Raw genomic sequence first — 25,839 nt, forward strand, 5'->3', positions numbered from 1 at the left:
TTGTGTCCCAGTGTTTTCTAAAAGTTAGAAGTGTGAGTCATGATTGGATATTTAGCAGAGGAGATTTCTAAGCAAAGGGTTGAAGGTGTGCCTTGGGTAGTCCTTACTATTTATAGTAAAATGTAAGAGAAGCAAGATGAATTGAAGAAGAAACTTTAAATAAAAAGGAACTAGGAGATTTGGAAAATTCTGAGCCTTCTGCAGAAAGAGAGAAAGAAAGCTTATTCTGAAGAGAACACTAGGATGTGGCTGAAAGACTATTCGATGGATAATTAGTACAACTTATGGACTTAATTGTCAATATCAGCAGAAGCCAGGAATAGAAACAGGGTTTTATCAGCAAAAACACTGCCAGCTGGAACTAAAGAGGACCCCCCAAAATAGGATGGAATGAAGAAGGCTATTGTAGTTTGGGGCTTTTGCAGGATAGGACCATACAGTTATTCAGCTGTGAACTTGCTTTATGTTCAGGAAAAAGGAAGAATGCTAAGGGCTGTTCAGATGGCAGGGCTACTACTCCTACCACAGATCCACCAGGACCTGTCTGCCCAGTGCCTTAGAGACAGGACCACCCTTGCAGAGAGCTGCATGAGCAGGGCCACCTTTTACTCCAGGCTGTGGAGGCGACACTGCCACCCCTGTGGGCCTGGAGGGCGGAGTATCAAACCAAAGAGGGTTATTGCTGAGCTTTAAGATCTAATGCAATTTGCTTTGCTAAATTTGTACTTGCTATATCAGCCCTTCTTTCCTATTTTTTCCCTTTTGGAATGGGCCTATCTGTAATATGCCTGTCATTGTACACTTCACCCTTGAACAGTGTGGGGGGTTAGAGGTGCTGCCCCCACCCTGTACAGGTGAGCATCTGAATATGACTTTACTGTTGGCTCTCCCTCCATGTGTGTGGTCCTGCATCCGCAGACTCAGTTACCTCTGAAGAGTTGTGCTGTGCTTAGTCACTCAGTCATGTCTGACTCTTTGCAACCCTATGGGCTGTAGCTGGGCAGTCTCTGTCCAAAGGGATTCTCTAGGCAAGAATACTGGAGTGGATTGCCATGCCCTCCTCCAGGGGATCTTCCCATCCCAGGAATCAAACCCAGGTCTCTTGCATTGCAAGCAGATTCTTTACTATCTGAGCCATCAGGGAAGCCCAAGAATACTGGAGTAGGTAGCCTGTCCCTTCTCCAGGGGATCTTTCCAACCCAGGAATTGGACTGGGGTTCCTGCATTGCAGGCGGATTCGTTACAGGTGAGCTATCAGGGAAGCACCATAGTGTTACACATATTTATTGAAGAAAATCCATGTGTAAGTGGACCTTCACAGCTCAGAACTCTTTTGTTCAAGGGCCATTTATATTTTGGAGGCATGTAACATGTCTGGTTTTCCAAGTTCATAACTGGAGAGGAATTTTTGCCTCAGGATGAATCATGTCTCAAGACCCACCCATACCTGATTTATATGATATTTAAGTGAAACTTTGGACCTTAGATTTCTGAGTGGATGCTGGAATGAGTTAACTTTGGGGGCTGTTGGGATGGAATTAATGTATTTTGCATGTGACAAGGATGTGAATTTTGGATGAGAAGGACGTTAGTCTGGGAGGGATGGCTTGTTGTTCAGTGACTCAGTTGTGTCTGACTCTTTGGAACCCCATGAACTGCAGCATGCCAGACTTCTCTGTCCTTCACCATCTCCCAGAGTTTGCTCAAACTCATGTCCATCGCATTGGTGCTGCCATCCAACCATCCCATCCTGTTATCCCCTTCTCCTCCCGTTTTCAATCTTTCCCAGCATCAGGGTCTTTTCTAATGAGTTGGCTCTTCACATTGGGTGGCCAAAGTATTGGAGCTTCAGCTTCAGCATCAGTCCTTCCAATGAATATTCAGGGTTGATTTCTGTTAAGATTGACGGGTTTGATCTCCTTTCAGTCCATGGGACTCTTAAGAGCTTTCTCCAACACACCACATTTTGAAAGCATCAATTCTACAGCCTTATTTATGGCCCAACTCTCACATCCATACATGACTACTGGAAAAACCATAGCTTTGACTATACAGACCTTTGTCAGCAAAGTAATGTCTCTACTTTTTAATATGCTGTCTAGGTCGGCATAGATTTTCTTCCAAGGAGCAAGTGTCTTTTAATTTTATAGCTGAAGTCACCATCTGCAGTAATTTTGGAGCCCAAAAAAGTAAAGTCTGAAACTTTCCATTGTTTCCCCATCTATATGCCATGAAGTAATGGGATCAGATGCCATGATCTTAGTGTTTTGAATGTTGAGTTTTAAGCCAGCTTTTTTCTCTCTTCTCTTTCACCCTCATCAAGAGGCTCTTTAGTTCCTGTCTACTTTCTGCCATTGGGGTGGTGTCATTTGCATATCTGAGGTTATTGGTAGTAGACTGCTATAATCAAATATGCTAGGTTCGTTGGGCTAATGAACAGAAATTTATTTCTTACAGTTCTGTAAGCTGAGAAGGCCAAGATCAAGGTTCTGGCCAGTTAGGTTTCTGGTGAGGGCTCGATTCCTGGCTTGCAGGTGTCAATCTTCTTGCTGTGTCCTCAGGTGATTTTCTTTCTTTGGTTCTTCTTTGGTTCTTTTTCTTCCTGTTTTTCTCACTCTTGCCCTTGCTCTCCCTCCTTCTCTTCCTTGCCTCCTTTCTTTCTCTCTTTTTTTTTCTCAAGGTGGGGAAAGGTGCAAGCTCTTTAGTGTCTCTTCTTATAAGAACACTAATCCCAGTGGACCAGGGCCCAACTCCCATGACCTCATCTAATTTTAATTACATCTCGAAGGTCCCACCTCCCAGTATTATCACACTGGGGGTTAGGGCTTCAATATATGATTGGTGTGTGTGTGTGGGGGATAGTCAGTATAGAGCAGGCACTCAATATAAGAGGCACTTGGTAAAGATTTTTTAGAGTAAACTATATTAAAGGGCATCAAAGAAGGAGAAAGTAGCATTCAAGATTGAGTAGGTAGAATGTAGCTTTACTTAAGACAATACTGAGTATCTACTATATGCAGGCTTTCCTTTAAAAACCTAAAATACTTTTCTGGAACTTTCTACAACATATCACTTTCCTACTTGTTTTTAAGAATGAATATTTGCCCTGCTTCATCAACTGGACTATAAGCATCCCAGATCAGGATATATATCTGATTTATTTCATGTTTTATATAGTGCCTAACCCAGTGTCTGCTCTAATGCTGTGTCAGAACAAAGGAATATGTTTTATCTGTTTACTTTGAATTACACAAAACTTTATGTCTCTTTTTCACAATTACCACATTGCCACAATTTTTTTTTTTCATGTGTGCTCCCCATACTCAATTTTGAGTTTGTGAAGGATAGGGACCGTTAATCTAATCATCTTTGTATTCCCACATCTATTACAGGGCGGGGCATATAATCATTATTTGTTAACATTTATCTGCTGAACATGATACCTGAAATATGGTCAGTGCTGAGTAAAGAGTTAATGAAGTATGTGTTGGACAGTTTCCTGATTACTGCTTTATCTCCATTCCTGTCGCTAGCATTGATGGTCTGGTGCCACACTGCTGGTCAAGACCACTGGGAGAGCTAGGAAACCAGCTCAATCGCTGCAGCTGCTGCCATCCCCAGAAACTGTCTGCTTCCATCACCACCATCATCATAGCTACTAGTTCCCAGTCCCAAGCTTGTTGTGTTCGCTGCTGCCACCTCCACCACTGCTGTTCCTTTCCCTGGGACCTGATTAATTTATCCTTCATATTCTACTCATATATAGAAGTCCTTGTTTCTTCTGAGCCCTAGTGCTATTAATTTTTCTCCACTCTTCATGGTTTCTCCCTTATTCAGCTTCCATCAGAGCATCAGTTGAGTGGGTGGTACTACTTTACTTCTCAGGGGGAATGTCACTTTAATGATTCAATCAAGTAGTTGCTCTTTTTGCTGTCAAAGGAAGCCTCTGTGTTATCTTCAGGGAACAATCTGAAGAACAGTCTGCAGCAAGCCTAGATCCACTCCTTAGCTGTGATGTTAGCTCATATTTATACTTTGTGCACTTCATTTGCCACCTTTCTGCCCACTCACACAGATTCCTAAGATCTTTCCATCCTCAGCAACTTAGTTCATTGCCGCCCACAAGAATTTATGTCATTTGCAAATATAGAAATATTTCTTTGTACTTTATAAAGGTATTGCATGTAGGTTATACTAATTGTGCCTTGTGCAAGGAAGCTGGAAGAAGTGGAGGCTGAGATTCAGCCTGCACTTTGTTCATCTCAGTCTCATGTCAGACTGTGGCTATGAAAAAAGGTGTTCCTTTTTTCTGACTTGCATGAAGACGCTGACCCATCACTGAGTAATGGGCCCTTAGTGGAGTATCTACCCATTTTCTGATCCATTCCTATTAGTAACCTTTGTTATGCAGACCTGCTCTTAGCATTGGTCTAGTGCTGAACCTGAGATTCTCATGCTATACTTGCCTGTCTTTACCTTTTGTTGTTTTTCCTCACCAGTGGGAAATTGCCTCAGTTCCAATAATGAGGAGGAGACTCAATTTTGTTAAATTATGAAAAAATGTAAAACCATAAAAATAGTTTACATATCTGTGTTCCAGTTATCTATTGCTGCTTGACAGACTGTCCCAAGTGGTAGTGGTTTCTGCTGTTCTGTGCTAAGTTTCTTCACCCCTGTCCAACTTTTTGTGACCCTATGGACCATAGCCTGCCAGGTTCTATCCATGGGATTCTCCAGGCAAGAATACTGGAGTGGGTTGCCTTGCCTCCTCCGGAGCTCTTCCTGACCTAGGGATTGAACCTGTGTCTCTTATGTCTCCTGCTTTGGCAGGTGGGTTTTTCTTTATCACTAGCGACACCTAGGGAGCCTGGTAGAGGTTTAAAACAACTATTTTATTATATCTCACAATTTTGTTGCTCAGGAATTGGGGCAAGGCTTGATTGAGTCTTCTCTTCTGCTGGTGTCAACAGAATTTACTCTCCTGGCAGATGGGCTGGTCTGGAGGGTTCCAGGTGGCTTCCCTTGGTGTCTGACACCTTGGCGAAGATAAGACTGGACTCATTTGAGACTATCAAGTGGAGCACCTCCTAGTGGTCTTCCCAGCATAGGAGTCAGGGTAGTCAGACTTCTGTTACATCTCATGATTCCCAGTGTGTGTGTCCTAAGAGTTGCAGGCAGAAGTTGCAAAGCTTTCCAAAACTTCACTTCTACTACCTTTTGTGGGTCAAGCATGTTAGTAAGACCAGCACAGATTCATGGGGAAGTGAATTAGACTGCAACTCTCAATGGGAGAAGTAGCAAAAAGTTGCAGTTATTTTTAATATACCATGATCTTCTACCCAGATTTAACCAATGTTGTATTTTTCCCTATCTACTTGTGATCCAATTAGAAAACATTCTCATTATAGAACCTTGATAAAAATCATCTGAAAGTCTAAATAAACATCATATCTAAGAGTGAAACATTAGTAGTATTCTTTTTGAAGTTAAGAACCAGTCAAGACTTTTTAGGTTTATTACATTACTGAAGGTGTTAGTAAGACAAAAAAAATAAATAAATAAAAGAATAGTGGAAAGGAAGAAGTAACTTTTTATTATTCACAGACAATATGTCTCCATATTGAAAATCCAAGAAAATCTGTAATCTAGATCTAAAAACACAGTTCAGCAACATTGTGGATAAAGGATAGCACTGTTCTTAGCCTGATTTCTTGTGCTTTCTGAACTATTGACTGTTTCGTGATTCTCTGATTCTTAGATCTAACAGATGGCCTTTTACTTCCTTCTTCCCTCAGCGTGGACAACTGTATCCTTCAGCGTGGACAACTCATAGTTGGTTGTGTGACCCCACCTCTTCCACTTGGGTTTGGGGGACATCTTGTATCTGTTGTAGAGTTGTCCATGGATGATTTCATTTAGAGCTTGCTCAATTGGTTTTTCTGTAGGGATTCAGAGAGATTGAAAAGCTATGCTATCTTTATTGTTATATTCCAAGAATACCTGTAGTTTAATAGCATTTTGATCTAGTCGCTACCCATTTAGAGAACTTTTCTTGGGAGCAATAATTTTTCATTTTACTTTTACAATGAAATAACTGTAGAAGCTGCAAATACATGTATATGGAGGTCTCATGTACCTTTCACCCCCACCTTTCCCAACACTGACAACTTTCATAACTATAGGACAATATCAAAACCAGGAAACTGACATAGATAAAATCTGGAGAGCTTATTCAGATTTCACCAGCAATATACACACAGAACTTGGTGAAACTTTAACACATGTATAGCTTTGTGTGACTCCCACTGTTTTTTATAGAGAGGCAGATTGATTGATTGATTTTAGGATTGGTTCACATGACTGTGCAAGCTGGCAAGTCCAAAATCTGCAGGATGGGCTCGCAGGCTGGAGACCCCGGAGGAGGCAGTACTGTACTTGAAGTCTAAAGGCAGTTTGCTGGCACAATTACCTCCTGTTCTGAGAAGTTTGGTCTTTTGTTCTATTTAGGCCATCAGCTATTTGGATGAGACTTACCTATGAATGGAGATCGATCTACTTTACTCAAAGTCCATTGATTTAATTTTAAATCTCATCCAAAAAAAAAACACTCTTCAGAATATTTTTTTGAAGAAGAAACATCTGGAATAGTTTTTGACCAAATATCTGGGCACCATGGGTTAACCAAGTTGATAAATAAGATTGACACTATATTATAAGATCACACTATATTATATTTTGGTTTTGTCACCAAATATTTTATTCTGAGAAGTTGGTTGTGTCATTAAATCCTATGATTTTTTAAATGACTGACTGCAAAGAATTCCATCATATGAGTATGTCATAATTTATTAGCCTGATCTTCAAATTCTATTCTTAAGATAGTTCCACATTATTGCTGTTTAAAATAATGTTATGGTAAACAAATATCCTTTGTATGAACCTCTGATTATATACTTACAATACTTAGAAGTGAAATTTTTTAGTCAAGGGATGATAATATTTTTTATAGCTTCTTAATACACCTTGCAATATTTCTTTTCATAAAGGCTATGTTCAGACTAATAGTATATGGCACTTGATCCTCAGAAGAGATTGTTCTAGAGCTTCATTAAAGTTTTTCTTTTTAATATTCTGAAGACTTCCCATTGTCTATTGACTCAAAATTTAATTTTTCCAGTTTATTTTTCTAAATGTCTTAAGTATTTTGTCATGATTTCTGTTAAATGTTCTGTGATCCACTTCTTTATTTTACATTGCAAAATTTGATCCTATTAAGAAGTGAGACTCACAGGGACTTCCTCGGAAATCCAGTGGTTAAAACTCCAAGTTTCCGCTGCAGGGGCACAGGTTCAATCCCTGGCCTGGGAACTAAGATCCCACATGCTACTCGGTGTGACAAAAAAAGAGAAGAAGTCAGGCTCACAGGAGTCTAATTCCCCCAGTTCTTCTCTGGAGCACTTTTTATGGGGAGGCTTGTGGACACAAGAGGAGGTGCTGAGGCACCACCCTTAAACTGTGTGAAATTGCAGTTAATAACTGGGAGGAAGTCTTTTCTGAAGTATGACACACTGGTGAGCTGAACTGATAAAGTTTTTTACAAAGTGATAAATTTTAACAAATAGTGTGTTTAATCTTTTATAGAGTAATAGGTGCTCAGAGATCAAAAAGATCTTGAGAAATCATACAATTAATAATACTCCTGGAGACAAAGCCACAGAGATTCCGTCTCTGGCAGATGAGAATTAATGCTGTCTCTAAAGGTCTCTTATGAAACAGGTGAGGTATTGTTTTTTAAAAAACTTTTACAACATCTAAAAACTTGGACTGTCATAAAGTCTCATTAGCCAAAGTCCTGCAGAACTTAATGATTGCTTAATGCCAAAGTAACTGGATATTTATACAACCAATATTCTAGTAGGCAAACCTCTGAAAACATACCTTCGTTCCCTTTTTTTTGCATCAGCTGTTGAATACTTTAAAAATAGTTTTCATTATGTAAATTATACAACTTTGTAGAATAAAAATCGATCATGATGTACTTTCATATGCATGCTTTAGGACACTTGGTTAGGCAACAATCAGTATCTTTGGTAGTCACCTCAAAAGGGTTGCACACTTCAAAGTGTAACTGGATAAGAATCATGGAAATGGATGATATTAGGATATGTTGCATGCAAAAGAGCATTCTGATAATTAGGACATTAAATAGAACACAGCACACAGTGTCAAGTAGTCAAGCACTGCTCTCTGGCAAGTGAAAACTGTCTCAAAACCATTGATGTACTAAAAAAAAAAAAGTAGCACCTTAGCTCTGTACATAGCATTTCTTTTCCAGAGTGAAACTGACTTTGCAAACTTGAAAGCAGTGTAATGAATAATTCTTCCTTTTAACTATCAAGAATAAAAAGAAAAAATGAACTAAAAATAAATGAATAGGTAGGGGCTATGGAGAATGAAATAAATAAAGGGAATGAAATGAAATAACGAAATAAATGAAGAATGAAATAAAAGCAAAATCATCTTTTCATTACTGCAGTCTCCTGAAGCAGCAAATATGAAAGAGGGCACTGCAAAGCCACTTCATTTTTACACAGGCCAAGGATCATTGTCACTTGGGCACCCTTTATGTCTGATCACTTTATGAGAACACACACACTACTAGTGTTCTACCGTCTATGAGAAGATAATTCCTTTCACAATAAGTACAAGAAAAATAAAAAAGCGCACTCAAACTGTCTAGAAAACTGCAGCTGTCTCAGCCACTTGACACTGTGTAAACACTGGCTTGGCAAGGCAGAGCATTAGAGCAGAGTCAAAAGGGCAGCTCCCTTTGGTCCTGTGCCCCTGGCAGCATCTCCCCAAGGCAGGTGTCCAAACCTCTGCCCGGTCAGGCTGGCAGCTGGGCTCGCAGAGTGCTGCATGGCTTCCTCTCGGGCCCTGGCTTCCAGGACAGAATGAAGAGCTGTTCTCCCCCAGCTGCTGAGACTTGACATTTGCTGCGGCTCCTTTGCTGCACTAGGTTTGTTGTAAGAACTTTAGGACAGGCAAAGTGGAGAACCATCTTTCTCTCATACTTTTAAAGAAATCGGCTTAACTGGGTGGGGACGGTGGAGAGGGGAGGAAATGGAGATGGACTAATTCCATATAACGGAGGCTGAATATTTTTTCTTTTGGGTAAACTTATCTGTTTACTTGGGGAATTTTTTGGCCACATGTTTGAAGAATTGTCTTTCCTTCCTGCACTGGGCAGTCCCAGAAAATACCGCCACATTTGCTGGCTTACTGAAAAACTCACAGGGCTCAGCGTGTAGCTGTAATCATAGCTAAGATTTATAACAGTGAAAAGAGACAAAGCAAAATCAACAAAGTGAAAAGAGCTTAGATCAAGTCTAGAGGAAACGTATCTCAGGCTTCCAGAAGTCCTTTCCTAGTGGAGTCACACACGGTGTGCTTAATTCCTCCAGCAATGAGTTGTAATTTCATGTGCCAAGTGTAGTTTCCCAGGGAAGCTCACTGGTGCCTTAGAACCCAAAGCTTTTACTGGAGGCTGGTCATGTAGGCATGCACTGCCTGGCATGTACCAAAAGTCTAGACTTTCACGAGAAAGGCAGTTGCTCAGCATAAATCACATTGGTTGTATAAGCAGTTTAGGCCACTCTTATCACTTAGGGAAAGGTTTTTTTCTTTCTTTTTAAATTGAGTATAGTTAATTTATAGTATTGTTAGTTTCTGGTATATAGCAAATTGATTTAGTTTTGTGTATATATATATTTAAATTTATTTATTTTGATTAAAGTCTAGTTGATTTACAGTTGTATTAATTACTGCTGTACAGCAAAGTGACTCAGTTATACACATACATACATATATATATATTCCTTTTCATATTGTTTTCCCTTATGGTTTATTACAGGATATTGGATATAGTTTTCTGTGCTATATAGTAGGACCTTGTTTATTCATTCTATATATAGTAGTTTGCATCTTCTACTTCCAAACTCCCAATCCAGTCATCCCCTGCCCCCTACCCTGGCAACCACAAGTCTCTTCTCTGTGTGTCTGCTTCTGTTTGTAAATGAATTCATTCTTATGTTTTAGATTCTACATATCAGTGTTATGATATGGTATTTGTCTTTCCCTTTCTGACTTGTTCACTCAGTATAATAATCCCTAGGCCCATCTGTGTAGCTGCAGAGGGCATTATTTTGTTCTTTTTATGACTAAGTAGTACTCCATTGTATATATAAACCACATCTTCTTTATCCATTCATCTGTCAACTGATAGGTCGTTTCCAGTCTTGGCTCTTGTAAATAGTTATGCATATTGAAAAGCAGAGACATTACTTTGCTGACTAAGGTCCATCTAGTCAAGGCTATGGTTTTTTCCAGTTGTCATGTATGGATGTGAGAGTTGGACTGTGAAGAAGGCTGAGCGCAGAAGAATTGATGCTTTTGAACTGTGGTGTTGGAGAAGACTCTTGAGAGTCCCTTGGACTGCAAGGAGATCCAGCCAGTCCATTCTGAAGGAGATCAACCCTGGGTGTTCTTTGGAAGGAATGATGCTAAAGCTGAAGCTCCAATACTTTGGCCACCTCATGCGAAGTGTTGACTCATTGGAAAAGACTCTGATGCTGGGAGGAATTGGGGGCAGGAGGAAGAGGGGACGACAGAGGATGAGATGGCTGGATGGCATCACTGACTTGATGGATGTAAGTTTGAGTGAACTCCGGGAGTTGGTGATGGACAGGGAGGCCTGGCGTGCTGCGAGTCATGGGGTCGCAAAGAATTGGACACGACTGAGCGACTGAACTGATTAACATAAGGCTACATTTATCTTTTTGAATTATAGTTTTGTCTGGATATATGCCCAGATGGAGAAGGAAATGGCCACCCACTCCAGTATTCTTGCATAGAGAATCCCGTGGTCAGAGAAGCCTGGTGGGCTGCTGTCCATAGAGTCGCACAGAGACGGAAGCAACTTAGCATGCATGCATGCACTATAGAAGGAAATAGTAACCCACTCCAGTGTCCTTGCCTGGAGAATGCCAGGGACGGAGAAGCCTAGTGGGCTGCTGTCTATGGGGTTGCACAGAGTCGGACACGACTGAAGCGACTTAGCAGCAGCAGCAGCAGCATATGCCCAGAAGTGGGATTGCTGGATCATATGGCAACTCTAGTTTTAGTTTTTTGAGGAACTTCCATATTGTTTTCCATATTGGCTGCACCAATTCATGTTCCCACCAACAGTGTAGGAGGGTTCCAGTTAGGGAAAGTTTTACATCACTACAGAGGACAGATGGCCAGCCAAGTGCCCAGATAGCAGGTAAGGGCCAACCTTGCAAGGAGTCCTTTCTAAGGATAGGCAGCATCAGACTACTGTGTTACCTTTTTTCCTGCAGCATCCACCTTCTTGGTCAAGGCATTTCTAGAGCAAAATTACTGTCAGTAGGACCCATGCAGTAGGATGAAAGCATCCTGCAATATTGACTTTTCATTATGGCCCTCCAGGGATCCTGGATTTAGCCAATTTAAACAAATCCTATTAAAAATAAAGGTCAGTCTTGGAAAGCTAGACGGCTTTCTCCTTAAGTATTTATATTAACCTTTTCTTAACCTGGCCTGAGCCATCAATTTAGGCACAACACAATTCTGGTAAGTTGCGGTGGTCCATGACAGTCAAGGTACACATACAAGAAATAACAATTCCAGAGAGCACCCTTGGAAACAAAGAGTGTGCACTTGTTAAGTCACACCAATGAAGGCACACATGAGTCAGGCAAAACAGGTTAACGGGCCCTCCGGTGTGGCTTCCCACTGTGAGTCCTTATGCCTCAGGGCTTTCTGTCCAGTCCAAATAATTCAGTTGAGTTCCTAGTTTTATTTATTTATTTGGGTGGCACCATGCAGCACTGGGATCTTAGTTCCCCAACCAGGGGTTGAACCCGTGCCCCCAGCAGTGGAAGCTTGAAGACCTAACCACTGGACTGCCGGGAAAGTCCCGAGTCCCTAGTTGGGGAAGCATTTCCAGGAGGAAGGCAGTTTCGATCAGTTTTGCTTGTCTTTGACATCAGTTCATTTGCTTCATGAATGGGGACAGCATCTACAGGTGTTCTTCATGGAAACGCAGAGGCTGAGGACATCCCCTGCAGTGTCACAGTCAGCACTGTTAGGTGTGGTCATAGGCTCCGCTGTCTGTTTGCATTCAAGACCTTAAAGCATCTTGTGAAGACAATATTGACATGGAGGAGCAGTTCTTTTGTCTCTCTCTCTCTCTCTGGCTGTGCCAGGAGAGTTATGGGATCTTAGTTCCCTGAATAGGGATTGAATTCTAGGCCCTGGAAGTGAAAGCACAGAGTCCTAACCGCTGGACTGCCAGAGAATTCCCCCAGGAGCAGTTCTGAAAGACAGCAGTTATAAAAAGTAGAAATCACTGATGCCCACCTATCCCTGCATCTCACAGGTATTGGTGTGTTTTGTTTTTTCTGTGTTATCACTTAATCAGTATGTCTCATGCAGTAATCTTAACTTTACATTTTTTCCCAATCATGTTTTATTCTGATCTAGACTTTTCAGCAGGAAGGGTTTGAAATAAGGAGACTGTTGAGAATTGAGCTAAGCTTCTCCATGCTATTGTGTCTCAACATCATTTTGTTTGGCCAAGGGGCCAGCAGTGACCTTAAACTGACAGTAGTTGCCTTAGGTCAACCCATGCCCTAGATGGCAGCTCACAGAATCACAAGGAAATGTAAGTTCCTGATATGACTTCCTCAAAGGCCCTTGCAATCAACAATCTCCCCTGCCTCCCAGTGCCTTCTTCTTACACTGTCTTCAGTTCAGTTCAGTTCAGTCGCTCAGTCGTGTCTGACTCTTTGCGACCCCATGAATCGCAGCACACCAGGCCTCCCTGTCCATCACCAACTCCCAGAGTTCACTCAGACTCCTGTCCATCGAGTCAGTGATGGCATCCAGCCATCTCATCCTCTGTCGTCCCCTTCTCCTCCTGCCCCCAATTCCTCCCAACATCAGAGTCTTTTACAATGAGTCAACTCTTCACATGAGGTGGCCAAAGTACTGGAGTTTCAGCTTTAGTGTCATCCCTTCCAAAGAAATCCCAGGGCTGATCTCCTTCAGAATGGACTGGCTGGATCTCCTTGCAGTCCAAGGGACTCTCAAGAGTCTTCTCCAACACCACAGTTCAAAAGCATCAATTCTTCAGCACTCAGCCTTCTTCACAGTCCAACTCTCACATCCATACATGACCACTGGAAAAACCATAGCCTTGAATAGATGGACCTTTGTTGGCAAAGTAATGTCTCTGATTTTCTTTTTTTTTTTTTTTTTGAACTTTACAATATTGTATTGGTTTTGCCATACATCAACATGAATCCGCCACAGGTGTACACGTGTTCCCCGTTCTGAACCCTCCTCCCTCCTCCCTCCCATACCATGTCTCTGGGTCATCCCAGTGCACCAGCCCCAAGCATCCTGTATCCTGCATTGAACCTAGACTGGCAATTCATTTCTTATATGATAATATACATGTTTCAATGCCATTCTCCCAAATCATCCTACCCTCTCCCTCTCCCACAGAGTCCTAAAGACTGTTCTATACATCTGTGTCTCTTTTGCTGTCTCGCATACAGGGTTATCATTACCATCTTTCTAAATTCCATATAAAGTATTGTCTCTGCTTTTCAATATGCTATCTAGGTTGGTCATAATGGGACTTATCAAAGCACTGCTTTTTTGGTTTGAACTGACCAATCTGGCCTTAGCCTGGAAACTGCAAAGCACTCTACCCTATAAACTCTAATAAAAACATGTTCTCCAGGCCCTGCTTCTCTCCGTCTGCACTCTGCCTTGACCTACCCATGGGACCTGTAAGTATTTAATTTTTCTGTATTTTAATTTCTCTTGTGATCTGTTGTTGAAGTGCAGCTCACAACTGACACCGTGCAGTCCACTTAATAAATATTCATTTAATAAGTTCAAACAGAGGAATAGATGAATTTAGATAGAAAAACATTTTTAATAAACTTAACCAGAAAGACATCATATTCAGGAACTTGTAGGACAAAATCCTGAATTTTCAAGTTTGCAGAATGTGATTTACATAACCCCAATCCCTATCATCTTGATCATTTATTTGGTAAATAGCCTGGAGAAGCTCAATCTCTGTTTGGGGATTTAATACTAAAAATTCCTAACTAAGAAAGAAAGGTGAGTGAATTAGAGTCAGGTTACCAGTCCACTGTTGTCAATAATGTTGTTAGTAAAACCCAAACAAGTCAACTGTGAGATATCCTTGGGAAGAGGGGTGAGAACCCTATCTTTTAGGAGTAGGTGGAGAGGTCCCACTCCCCGTAATGTGCTCTCTCCCAACTTGGAGTTTTGACAGGAATCACAAGTTTCTTATGATTAATCATCTCAGATGCAATTCATCCCTACATTAGATAAAGTTACTAGCATCTTGGTTTCAGATGGTCCCATCAGAGAACAAACCCTTTCCCATGGACGTCTGCAAGTGACCCATGGGGTTCAGTAAGCATCCAAAATGTTTTTCTAGTTTACAGCCCCACAAGGTGGATGGGGAGGATGTCTTTCATCTCCCAGAGCCTGAATTCTATTCATTGAGCCTATGTCTGCTTTCAGAAGTTGGAACTGTCTCTCACGATCATTATGTGACGTTGCATGCATGCTCATTCATTCAGTTGTGTCCAGCACTTTGCAACCTCCGCCATGGAGCCACCAGGTTCCTCTGTCCATGGGATTTCCCAGGCAAGAATACTGAAGTGTGTTGCTGTTTCCTCCTCCAGGGGATCTTCCCGACCCAGGGATCGAACCCACATCTCCTATGGCTCCTGCACTGGCAGCCAGATTCTTTACCACTGAGCCACCTGGCAAGCCCCTCAGCCTCCCGTGAGGTCCAGGTAAATAGGATCTCTGAATCCAGGATTCCAAAAAGGACTTTTCTGCTTTAGCAGCAGCAAAGCCAAGAGACTACTGGGCCAGACAGTGAGCCCCTTTTATCCTGCCAGACTTAAAGTTCAAATTGACCCACTCAAAAATATGCACATTAGGCTGGAAAATTATCAGCCTCTAAGAATTAGACATCTGATTTTACAAGAACTTGGGCTTCCGTGGTGGCTCAGAGGTTAAAGCATCTGCCTGGAATGCAGGAGACCTGGGTTTGATCCCTGGGTCGGGAAGATCCCCTGGAGAAGGAAATGGCAACCCACTCCAGTACTCTTGCCTGGAGAATCCCATGGAGGGAGGAGCCTGGTAGGCTACAGTCCATGGGGTCGCAAAGAGTCGGACACGACTGAGCGACTTCACTTTATGAGCAAATTAAAACCTGACTTTTAAAACTCAAAAGTAGATTTTCCTATAGAGATTTTCTCTCTTTATATGTTGCCTACCTTTCTCATAGGCTTCAATAGGCAAAAATCTTAGCAAAAATAATCAGCTGTGAGATTTCAATAACTAGCATTTAAATTTTAACCCATCCACCAGCACCAAAACGCAAGGATTTTATGTTCTACTAACACCTTTTATTGGGGAGCTTTCCCTGATTGGGATAATCCCTCTAACATGTATGATATTATAGGCATATAGTATTTTACATCAGTTTTTTATCATACATCCAGATTCTTTCTCTCTCCCTCTTCCTTTTTTTCATTGCAAGTTTGTACAACCCCCTGAACACTTTTCAGGACTGGCATTACAGCTGCTGAGAAATCCCAGCTGGAATGTAAGGGGCTGCTGTACCAGACGGAGAAGGTGATGGCACGCCACTCCAGTGTCCTTGCTGGGAAAATCCCAAGGATGGAGGAGCCTGGTGGGCTGCAGTCCATGGGGTCGCTAAGAGTCGGACACAACTGAGCGACTTCACTTTCACTTTTCACTTTCATGCATTGGAGAGGGAAATGGCAACCCACTCCAGTGTTCTTGCCTGGAGAACCCCAGGGACGGGGAAGCCTGGTGGGCTGCCGTCTATGGGGTCGCACAGAGTCAGAAGCGACTGAAGCGACTTAGCAGCAGCAGCAGCTGTACCAGAGGACAGAGTATTGCTTTTCCCTTCCCCGTTATTTCTGGTTTATCTGAAGCTTGCTTTAGCCTTGGCACTGGCAGTCTTTTCCCCTCCCACTGGGAGGAGAGAACAAAACCCTAAGGCATCATCCAGGTTGCAACTGCAAATTTTAATCTTGTCACTTTAGCTACCATTGCCAAAAGCAATCAATACCTTCAATGAGCGGATTCTCCTGGACTTGCCTGTATCATTTTGAAATTCCATAGGTAATCTTTACCTTTCACAACAGACATCATCTCTGCTGATGTTTCATACCACAGAGGACTAGGTAGCCAGTTTGCATCAAAAGTTTATTATTATGTCCCCTTCATCCTTTTTCCAGACACTGCTTTAGCCACATTTCAGTGAGTTGGGGTTGTTTTAGTGAATCCTACTTTTGACACCAACTGCCACCCCCTAGTTCAGAGATTTGCTGGAATAATCCACAAGACTCATCACATAGTTGTACTTGTGGATAAAATTTATTGGCACTGAGAGGATATAGAATCAGGGAAAGACATATTGGGTGAAGTCTGAAGGATACCAGGAATAAGCCTCCAAAGTTCCCTTTCCATTTCACTCCCATAAGATGTGCTTAATTTTACCAGCAGTAAGTGTGAAATGAAATGTGTGAAACATTGTTCAAATGCTCATTAAAGACTTAATGCCCAGGGTTTTTACTGGGTACTGGTGATGTAGGCAGCTTCCTGTGAACTGAATGTCTGTGGTCCTCCAAAGTTCTTGTGTTAAAGCTTGATTCTAATTGTGAGAGATGTTATTTGGAGATGGGGCCTTTTAGAAGATAAGTAGATCCTGAGGGTGGAGTCTTGGGAATGGGATTATTTCCTTTGTGATAATTTTATGTGTCAATTTTACTGGCTATGGGGGTACCTACACTAAACATTATTTGGGGAGATATCTGTGAGGATGTTTCCAGATAAGATTAGCATTTGAATCAGTGGGCTCAGTAAAGTAAATTGGCCATTGTGGGTGGGCATCATACAATCAGTTGAGGACTGGCATAGAACAGAAGGCAAATGAAGGTGAAATTCACCCTTTTTTCTTTCCTCACTGCTTGCACTGAGCTATCTCATCTCATCGTCTCTGTACTTGGACTGGGACTTACATCCTTGCTTTCCATGGAGGCCCTTGGACTCAGATTGAATTACACCACTTGCTTTCTTGGGTCTCCAGCTAGCAGACTGGCAGATTGTGGGGTTTCCAGTCTATAATTTCATGAACCAATTCCTCATAATAAATTCATATATATATGTGTGTGTGTGTGTATGTATGTGTGTATATATATATATATAAACACATACCTTTTTTCTGCACATTTCCAATATCTGATTTGTTTTTGCCTGTAAGACATTAAGGGCTTCCCAGGTCACATTAGTGGTAAAGAAACTGCCTGTCAAGATAGGAGTTGCAAGCAACTCAGGTTCAGTTCCTGAGTTGGGAAAATACCCTGGAGTAGGAAATGGCAATCCACTCCAGTATTCTTGCCTGGAAAAATCTCATGGACAGAGAAGCCTCGGGGTCTACAGTCCATAGGGTCGCAAATACTTGGATATGACTGAGTGAGCACATAGTGAGTGAGCACTCATATCCTATGAGCACATAGGATGTTAAGGGGAGAGCTCCCTGGTAGCTCAGCTGGTAAAGAATCTGCCTGCAATGCAGGAGGCCCTGGTTCAATTCCTGGGTCAGGACGATCCCCTGGAGAAGGGATAGGCCACCCAGTCCAGTATTCTTGGGCTTCCCTGGTGACTCAGTTGGTAAAGAATTCACCTGCAATGTGGGAGACCTGGGTTCAATCCCTGGGTTGGGAAGATCCCCTGGAGAAGGGAAAGGCTACCCACTCCAGTATTCTGGCCTGGAGAATTCCATGGATTGTATAGTCCATGGGGTCACAAAGAGTCAGACTCGACTGAATGACTTTCACACTCAGAAGTGCAAGAGGCAGATATTATTCAAAGAGGTTTTAAGATGAAGTCCTATTTCCTTTCCCCTACAATACTTTGAAGTAATTAGATATTATCTGCTCTGGGTTCTCCACCCCCTGCCCAGATTTTTTTTTTTTTCCAGAAATTGGAAGAAAACACAGTTTTGTCTTAAGAGAAACAGAAAAAAAGAAGTCCCTCCATAGTCATCTTTTGTGGACAAACCTGGTTCTGTTTCCCCAAGGAAAATTATCTGATTTCTTTCTTTAATGACAGAGACAACCAACAGTGATGATATAGAATTATATGTTTTCCTTTCTCATCTGGGTCACTGAGAAGCCAGGCTTTCTCCATTCTTTAATAAAAATATTACAAAGTAACAAGCATGAACCCTATAATTTAAAGCAAACAATAAAAATATAAGCCATCTTGTGCACTGGTTACTTTCCCTTAGTAAGGTAAATTGTAGCATAGTACTCTAGGAACATTGGTTATAGTTAAGTCAATTTTTACAGCTCAAGGAAGAAACTTTATATGGAAAATGTCCAAGAATGCTTCTATTTAAAAATATAAAATTTATCAAGACTTTCTTGGAATACTGGTAGAACAGTGGAGAGAACCTGGGCTTACTTCTTGCTTCAAACTTGGCTATGCTGCTCAAAAGTAATTTCACCTTGGGAAAGTGATGATCTATAAATTAAGTTCCCTCATCTATAAAATATGATGAAAATACCCCAAGCACAGGTTTGTTAATAATGAAAATAACATATGTAAGATACTTGACGCCATACCTGGCACAAAGTAGGGGCTCAATAAATGTAATATTCTCCTTACCTAGGGAAGAAAAAGCCTACTAAGAGAGACTCTAATGTTCACAGAAGCTCTATTAATAACAGCTATTAACAGCTATTATTTGGGAAAGAACCCAAATATGACAGCCCCAAAAGACCATCAATAGTAGACTGACTTTTTAAAAAGTTGATAACCATACTGTACAATACTATGTAGCATGAACTATTGTTACTGTAAAAGCGAGGATAAACCTCACTAACATAATGTTGTGACACAGAATAATACATACTATATAATTCCATTGAAAGGTCCAAACAGGCAAACTTAATCTACAGTGATAGAGGTCAGAAATCTTAACCTTTTGGAGGGAGATGAGATTAGAATGGGGAAAGAGGGAGACTGCCAGGGTCTTTACCTGAGTAGTTGTGGGTTATTAGAGGGGTATATGTATGTACAAATTCATCAGACTATACACTTAAGATTTGCACATTGCATATGTATATCCTTTACCTTTGTACATGTATAAATAGCACATCAAAAAAAACACCGTTTTGCCCCAGGAGCTAGATTTTATTTCAGTATCAAATTTATTTATTAGGAGAATCTGGCTCTAGATATGACATACCAATAGCCGGCGATCTTGCAGGCTGCAGTCTGTTCCTTGTAAGTGGCCCCGTTTTAGAGCTGGCCTGGAGCTGACAGGCATATTATGAGGGTCATGCTCTATCACCATTGACAGCTGGAGAGGCCATCACATGCCATCAGCAACAAAGCACAGGGAAAACCAGGCAGTGGACTGTACTTCCCACCCTTCGGCTGCGAGGCACAACCCCAGCAATGGAAGGATTAAAAAGCCTCTCAATTTAAAAAGACAGGGGGAGGGGAGGGGACTGTGGGCTGCACAATTTATAAATAGACATTACCAGAGGCTGCCTCATTGTGAAGTGGTTGTTTAGTAAATCTTTCTCCTTTAAGGATTCCATTATCAGAGACCATTTGAAAACATCAGTTTCGTTTTGTCTCTTGGGGAGATCCTGGGTTTCATCGAGTCAGCCCTGTTGGGTGATATTTCTCTCTGCTAGATTTAGGGACAGGCCTTGGATATTCTGAAGCGCCTTTACATGGAGCACAAAGATGACGATGATGATGATGATGTGTCTTTTGCCAAATGGATGAGCAGCTTCTGGGGTCACAGCTGGATAGAGGAGGATGAGCGAGGAGTCCGGGACCGCCGTGGATCACAAGACGCCAGTTACAGGAAAAGCTCCCTGCCCTGCCCAGTGAGTTGTTACAATGGAACCAGGGGAGAACCAAACTAGGGGAGGGGGTTTCTCTTCAATTTTTTTGAGGGTCCTATGATATAAAGTTTTCTTTGGTTAAAATGAGTGCTTCCAAACCTTTTTTTATACTCACAAAAAATCCCTTTTATCATTTTATCTTGTCCTCCAAGGGACCCGATTTTCATCTATTAAGTAATGATTCCTTCACTTTTAGCAACCTAAGATATATTTAACTGCTACTCAGAGCTCCTGATAAGCCTGGGATAATCCTATTGAGAGGTAATATAATTCGAGCCAAAGGAAAGAAACCTGATGTTATAGTCTGTGTAGCACTGGTGTGGATCACTGTTTGATTTCCAGCAGTCTTTTTGAAATACTGCAGATAGCTCCACTATTTGGTGGCATCTAAGGAACTGGGGATTCTACTTAATAAATCACTACCCCTGGTCAATTTGATGTACTCTTTCTTCTGGTTCTCATTTAGTTTCCTGGTGGGAGAGAAAGCCAATCTTCTACCACCCTCAGCACTGGTTTTCCATGGCTAGGCAGGGGACAGGAGAGCTCTTGAGGGGGGAATGGGTGGACCTGACCAGGTGTGGACTCGGCAGTGGGTTATACGTGCACTTAGAATTCCAGGTACCAGAGAATATTTCCCCAACCCCCTGCTATGCTAACTCCAGAACCAAATAAGGTTTGGGAGTGATGTTATTTTATTTTTAGCTCTGAAGTTCCCAGAAGCATAATGTATGTGAAGTATATTAAAGCATGTAAAGCAGTCTTTTACTCCCAATGATCAGCAAGTTTGAGGAATGAGACCTCTTTGAGACACAAATATTTGAAAATAGTTCTCTTAAAAAGCATAATCAGGGACCAAGGGTGCATTTCAACACTTCACTGAACTCCAGGTTCTTTAAGTGAAAAGGGGCAGAGGTTGCACTGGAGGATCTACAAGAACCCTTCTAGTCTCACTTTCCACAATTCTGTTATAAAATAAACCCTTGCTTATTATGCTCATGTTTTAATCTTTTATGGCCCACACTGAAGGAGGTATTCATAATGAGTGAACCAGGAATATGACTAGTGTTTAGCCAAATAGTGAGAACCAGAGAGAAACAAAGAGAAAAAAATGAGGTTCACAGTTTGTCACAACAGCCCTTTGGAGCCACCAAAATATGAAAACAAATAAACATGACATAAAATATAGCTTCTTGAATAGATTTTAGCATTTATTAGACTTTGAAAACTAGGATGATCTACCTTATTTAGAGAATCCACTTGGGGGGTTGCAGTGTTGTTTGCCTTAAACTGTTGAAGAATAGCAGAATTTCTTTGTATAACATTTCTGAAGAGGGTCCATGTATCTTTTCCTGCTCATACTGGCTTTGGGCATTTGGCCGAGTTAACCTGTTTAGATTCTCTGAGTTGACAATTCCATAATTAGCAGACTAGCATGCAGAAAGCATGTGTTTATTTAAGGAAATAAAAGCACAGGTGAAACATGATGACCTAACTGAGTAGAGAAAGCACGAAACACAGAATGCAGATTGGGGGACCCCGGGCAAAATAGGCAGAGTCCTGGAGAATGGAGGGCCTGCTTCTTCATCCCTACTCACACAATGCCATGTATTTCTGAAGTGAATCTGTAGTTGGATACTTAACTTTTCCTGACTCTAAAATGTGCTCAAATTTTTCTTACTTTAGAGATATGAGAACAATTAGGTTTTCAAGTTTTGCGTTTTGCTTTGAGCTCAGAAAAAATAACTTAAAAGAAAAAAGCTTACTCTTAGCGTTATCTTTTTTTTTTTTCTCTCCCCACTGCTCCACTCAAAGGCTCCTCCCTTGTTGCAACCCATTAGTAGCCTACATCCATCAGTTTTATATTCATGCAAATGATTTTCCCCTTCTTTCCTATTTGCATGTGGTTTCACTATGGCTCTTCAGCCTCACGATTCTTGCAAAACCATAGTGATGGAACATTAAATCATTAAACATATTTATTGAACACCAACTGTGCGCCAGTTGTTGTTCAAGGCACAATAGGATTACAGGGGAAAAGAAGACATATATGGCGTCTGTGCTTGTGGCCTGTCCAAGCTAGTGGAAAATACAAATTTGGCAGAAAGAATGAGGTAGACAAGGTATAAAGCTTGCTCCATCTTAGAGAACCCTACTACTTTTGGTGTCTACTGATAGTAGAAGAGAGGAAACAAGTCCATGGAGCGTTATGATAAAAGCTCCCCTGTAGAATTGTCTCTGATGCCTGAAATTTATTACGAATTTCTTGGATTATAGAGAACACACACTGCTTTTTGACAAGACTCATTATAATCTGTGATTGCTGATTTACATCAAATTAAAAATCTAACTTTACTGTCCTGAGGTGCTTGTGTGGAAAAAAAATATATTTTCTTCTTTCTCATTATTGAACAAATCTTCCTCCCTCCATTGTCACATGAATACAAACTTGAAGTAGAAAAATCTCCATATCCCTTATTTATTCTACTCAATGAAAGTGAATTTTAAATAGTTGATTTGACTTTCTAGTCATCTTCAGATTAATGTGGTTCTCTTAGCCTTGTTCTACACAGTTAGGGCCTAGTGGAAGTGAGGATTATGCCGGATGATAGACCTCTTCAAGGGGGAACTGAGTTCTCTGGCCTTGGGCTTTCTCAGTGCTTCTTCGATGCTCACATAGGCACAACATGTGCTGGCCCACATCGTATCATTTGAGAGGGTTCAAAATAAACCTCTTACCTATCTGCACCCCAAGGGATTTTTTTTCCCTTTTTAAAAACAATCTCCTTTAACTAATTTTATATTCTGTCTTTATAGTCTCAATTTAAAGCTGCAGAAGTGAAGTGAAGTGAAGTGAAAGTCGCTCAGTCATGTCCGACTGTTTGTGACCCCATGGAGTATATCCCACCAGGCTCCTCTGTCCATGGAATTCTCCAGGCCAGAATACTGGAGTGGGTAACTGTTTCCTTTTCCAGAGGCTCTTCCCAACCCAGAGATCGAACTCAGGTCTTCCGTATTGCAGGCAGATTCTTTACCATCTGAGGCACCAGGGAAGCTCAAGAATACTGGAATGGGTAGCTATCCCTTCTCCAGCAGATCTTCCTGACCCGGGAATTGAACCAGGGTCTCCAGCATTCAGGCAGATTCTTTCCCAGCTGAGCTACCAGGGAAGAAAGCTGTAGAAAAGATATATCTAATTTTAATTTTTTTCCCTTGATTGACCTTATGGCAGAAAGTGAAGAGGAGCTAAAAAGCCTCTTGATAAAAGTGAAAGAGGAGAGTGAAAAAGTTGGCTTAAAGCTCAACATTCAGAAAATGAAGATCATGGCATCCGGTTCCATCACTTCATGGGAAATAGATGGGGAAACAATGGAAACAGTGTCAGATTTTATTTTCGGGGGCTCCAAAATCACTGTAGATGGTGACTTGCAGCCATGAAATTAAAAGACGCTTACTCCTTGGAAGAAAAGTTATGACCAACCTAGATAGTATATTCAAAAGCAGAGACATTACTTTACCGACTAAGGTCCGTCTAGTCAAGGCTATGGTTTTTCCTGTGGTCATGTATGGATGTGAGAGTTCGACTGTGAAGAAGGCTGAGCGCCAAAGAATTGATGCTTTTGAACTGTGGTGCTGGAGAAGACTCTTGAGAGTCCCTTGGACTGCAAGGAGATCCAACCAGTCCATTCTGAAGGAGGTCAACCCTGGGATTTATTTGGAAGGAATGATGCTAAAGCTGAAACTCCAGTACTTTGGCCACCTGATGTGAAGAGTTGACTCACTGGAAAAGACTCTGATGCTGGGAGGGATTGGGGGCAGGAGGAGAAGGGGATGACCGAGGATGAGATGGCTGGATGCCATCACAGACTCGATGGACGTGAGTCTGAGTGAACTTCGGGAGATGGTGATGGACAGGGAGGCCTGGCGTGCTGTGATTCATGGGGTCGCAAAGAGTCAGACATGACTGAGCGACTGAACTGGGACTGAACGACCTAAGCGTTGTTGCACACTCTCGCCACTGTAGTATCTCACTGCAGTGGTGGTTCTCCAGTAGTTGCTCACTACAGGGGTAGGGTGGGCCTTGGCCCCCTTAGAGGGTTTCTCACACCTGAAGAGAGGGGAATGCCCTAAAGTTTCGTGACTAATGTGGTTCCTTCTTTTTCAGCTTAAATTTGTATTCCATTTCAAGAGGAGACAAACTTGATCCAGAGAAATTAGTAATAAATTTCGGGCATCAGTGGCAATTCTACAGGGGAGCTTTTATCATAATGTTCCCTGGACTTGTTTCCTCTCTTCTGCTATCAATAGATCCCTAGATAGAGGAGTTTCTGGGAAGGCAGCAGAGTGGAGTGAGTAAGAGCGAGGGCTCTGAGGTGCCTCCCAGTGTTTACTACTGGAAGCATAGCCTCTCTCTGTCTCAGAGTCCCTCTGTGTAAATGGGATTGATGAAAACAGTACATACATGATGCAGGTCTTGTTAGCATTCAGTGAGTAATGTGTGCAGTGTGCTTAGAACAGTGCCTGGCACCTAGTAAGCACTTTTCCTCCTCCTCTCTTTCCCACCTCCTCTCCCTCCTCCTCCTCTTTTTCCTTATGTGTCAGAGTTTAAATTGTCTTTTAGTTTCTCTATAGGAGGTCCAGTGGATGGTATTGGCCTACCATTTTACCAGTTGAACACTTGAATCTTTTTTCCTGATGCTGTTTCCGTATAATGCTAGTTGACTAATTTATAAATCTCTTGGTTCTGTTGATGTGTGTGATGTGTGTGTGAAGTCGCTCAGTCGTGTCCGACTCTGCAACTCCGTGGACTGTAGCCCACCAGGCTCCTCTGTCCATGGGATTCTCCAGGCAAGAATACTGGAGTGGGGTGCCATTTCCTTCTCCAGGGGATCTTCCCAACCCAGGGATCAAACCTGGGTCTCCTGCTTTGCAGGCAGACGCTTTATCCTCTGAGCCACCAGGGAAGCTCTGTTGATAGGCAGTTAATATTCCTCATATAAAATTCATTTAGACTATTTCCTAAAGACCTACAAATTATTATTACTTTTGTAATAGGATTTTGTTATAACTGGTACATTATTTAAAGCCATGTTTCACTTAGAATGAATCTGTTGCTGTTGTTGAAGATAAAAGTTTGGTATTATTAATCCAATTAAGGGGCTTCCCAGGTGGCTCAGTGGTAAAGAATCAGCCTTCCAAGCAGGAGATGCAGGTTTGATCCCTGGGTTGGGAAGATCCCCTGGAGAAGGGAATGGCAACCCACTCCAGTATTCTTGCCTGGAAAATCTTATATAGACAGAGGAGCCTGGCAGGTTCCATTCTGTGGGGTCACAGAGTCAGATGTGACTTAGTCACTAAACAGCAACAACAACAATAATCCAAGGAAGAGACGTCTTATGCTTAAGCATTTACCTCTCGGTAAAGTCACTAGTCATGTAAGTCTTAGGCAAGTCTCTTAGCCAAACTAAGATTCGTTTTCCTCATCTGTGAAAGGGGAAGAATGATTCCCTTGTAGGATTTGTTCAGACATTAGAGATAAGGCCTGGTCCCCAGGGTGCCTGATACACACAGTGCACTAAGATTCAACATGGGCCTCAATTATCTCAACACCTGGATCTTTTCCCCACTTATTTCTCATCATGCTCAGGTGCTTGCATTTACTCAGAGGGCAGGAGGGGTACAATTGAAGGGTGATTACAATTAAACCCAGAATAAAGAACTTCAAGTAGTTCTTGGAGTG

General features: G+C 41.8%; 1 protein-coding gene across 4 annotated transcripts in view; it reads left to right on the forward strand.

Annotated features, from left to right (window-relative positions):
* Positions 1–25,839, forward strand: part of LNP1 (leukemia NUP98 fusion partner 1) — a 41,223-nt gene that overhangs the window by 5,905 nt on the left and 9,479 nt on the right. For 2 of the 4 annotated variants that reach the window (XM_005674845.3, XM_005674844.3), the window contains exons 2-3: positions 13,832–13,880; positions 19,887–20,084. In XM_005674845.3, the coding sequence (XP_005674902.3) occupies positions 19,926–20,084 (159 nt within the window). In that variant the 5' untranslated portion in view covers positions 13,832–13,880; positions 19,887–19,925. The remainder of the gene's footprint in view (positions 1–13,831; positions 13,881–19,886; positions 20,085–25,839) is intronic. The other 2 variants (XM_005674846.3, XM_005674847.3) reach the window with 1 other exon arrangement.

This window comes from Capra hircus, chromosome 1 (genome assembly GCF_001704415.2).
Source record: "Capra hircus breed San Clemente chromosome 1, ASM170441v1, whole genome shotgun sequence".
NCBI classification, from domain to species: domain Eukaryota; kingdom Metazoa; phylum Chordata; class Mammalia; order Artiodactyla; family Bovidae; genus Capra; species Capra hircus.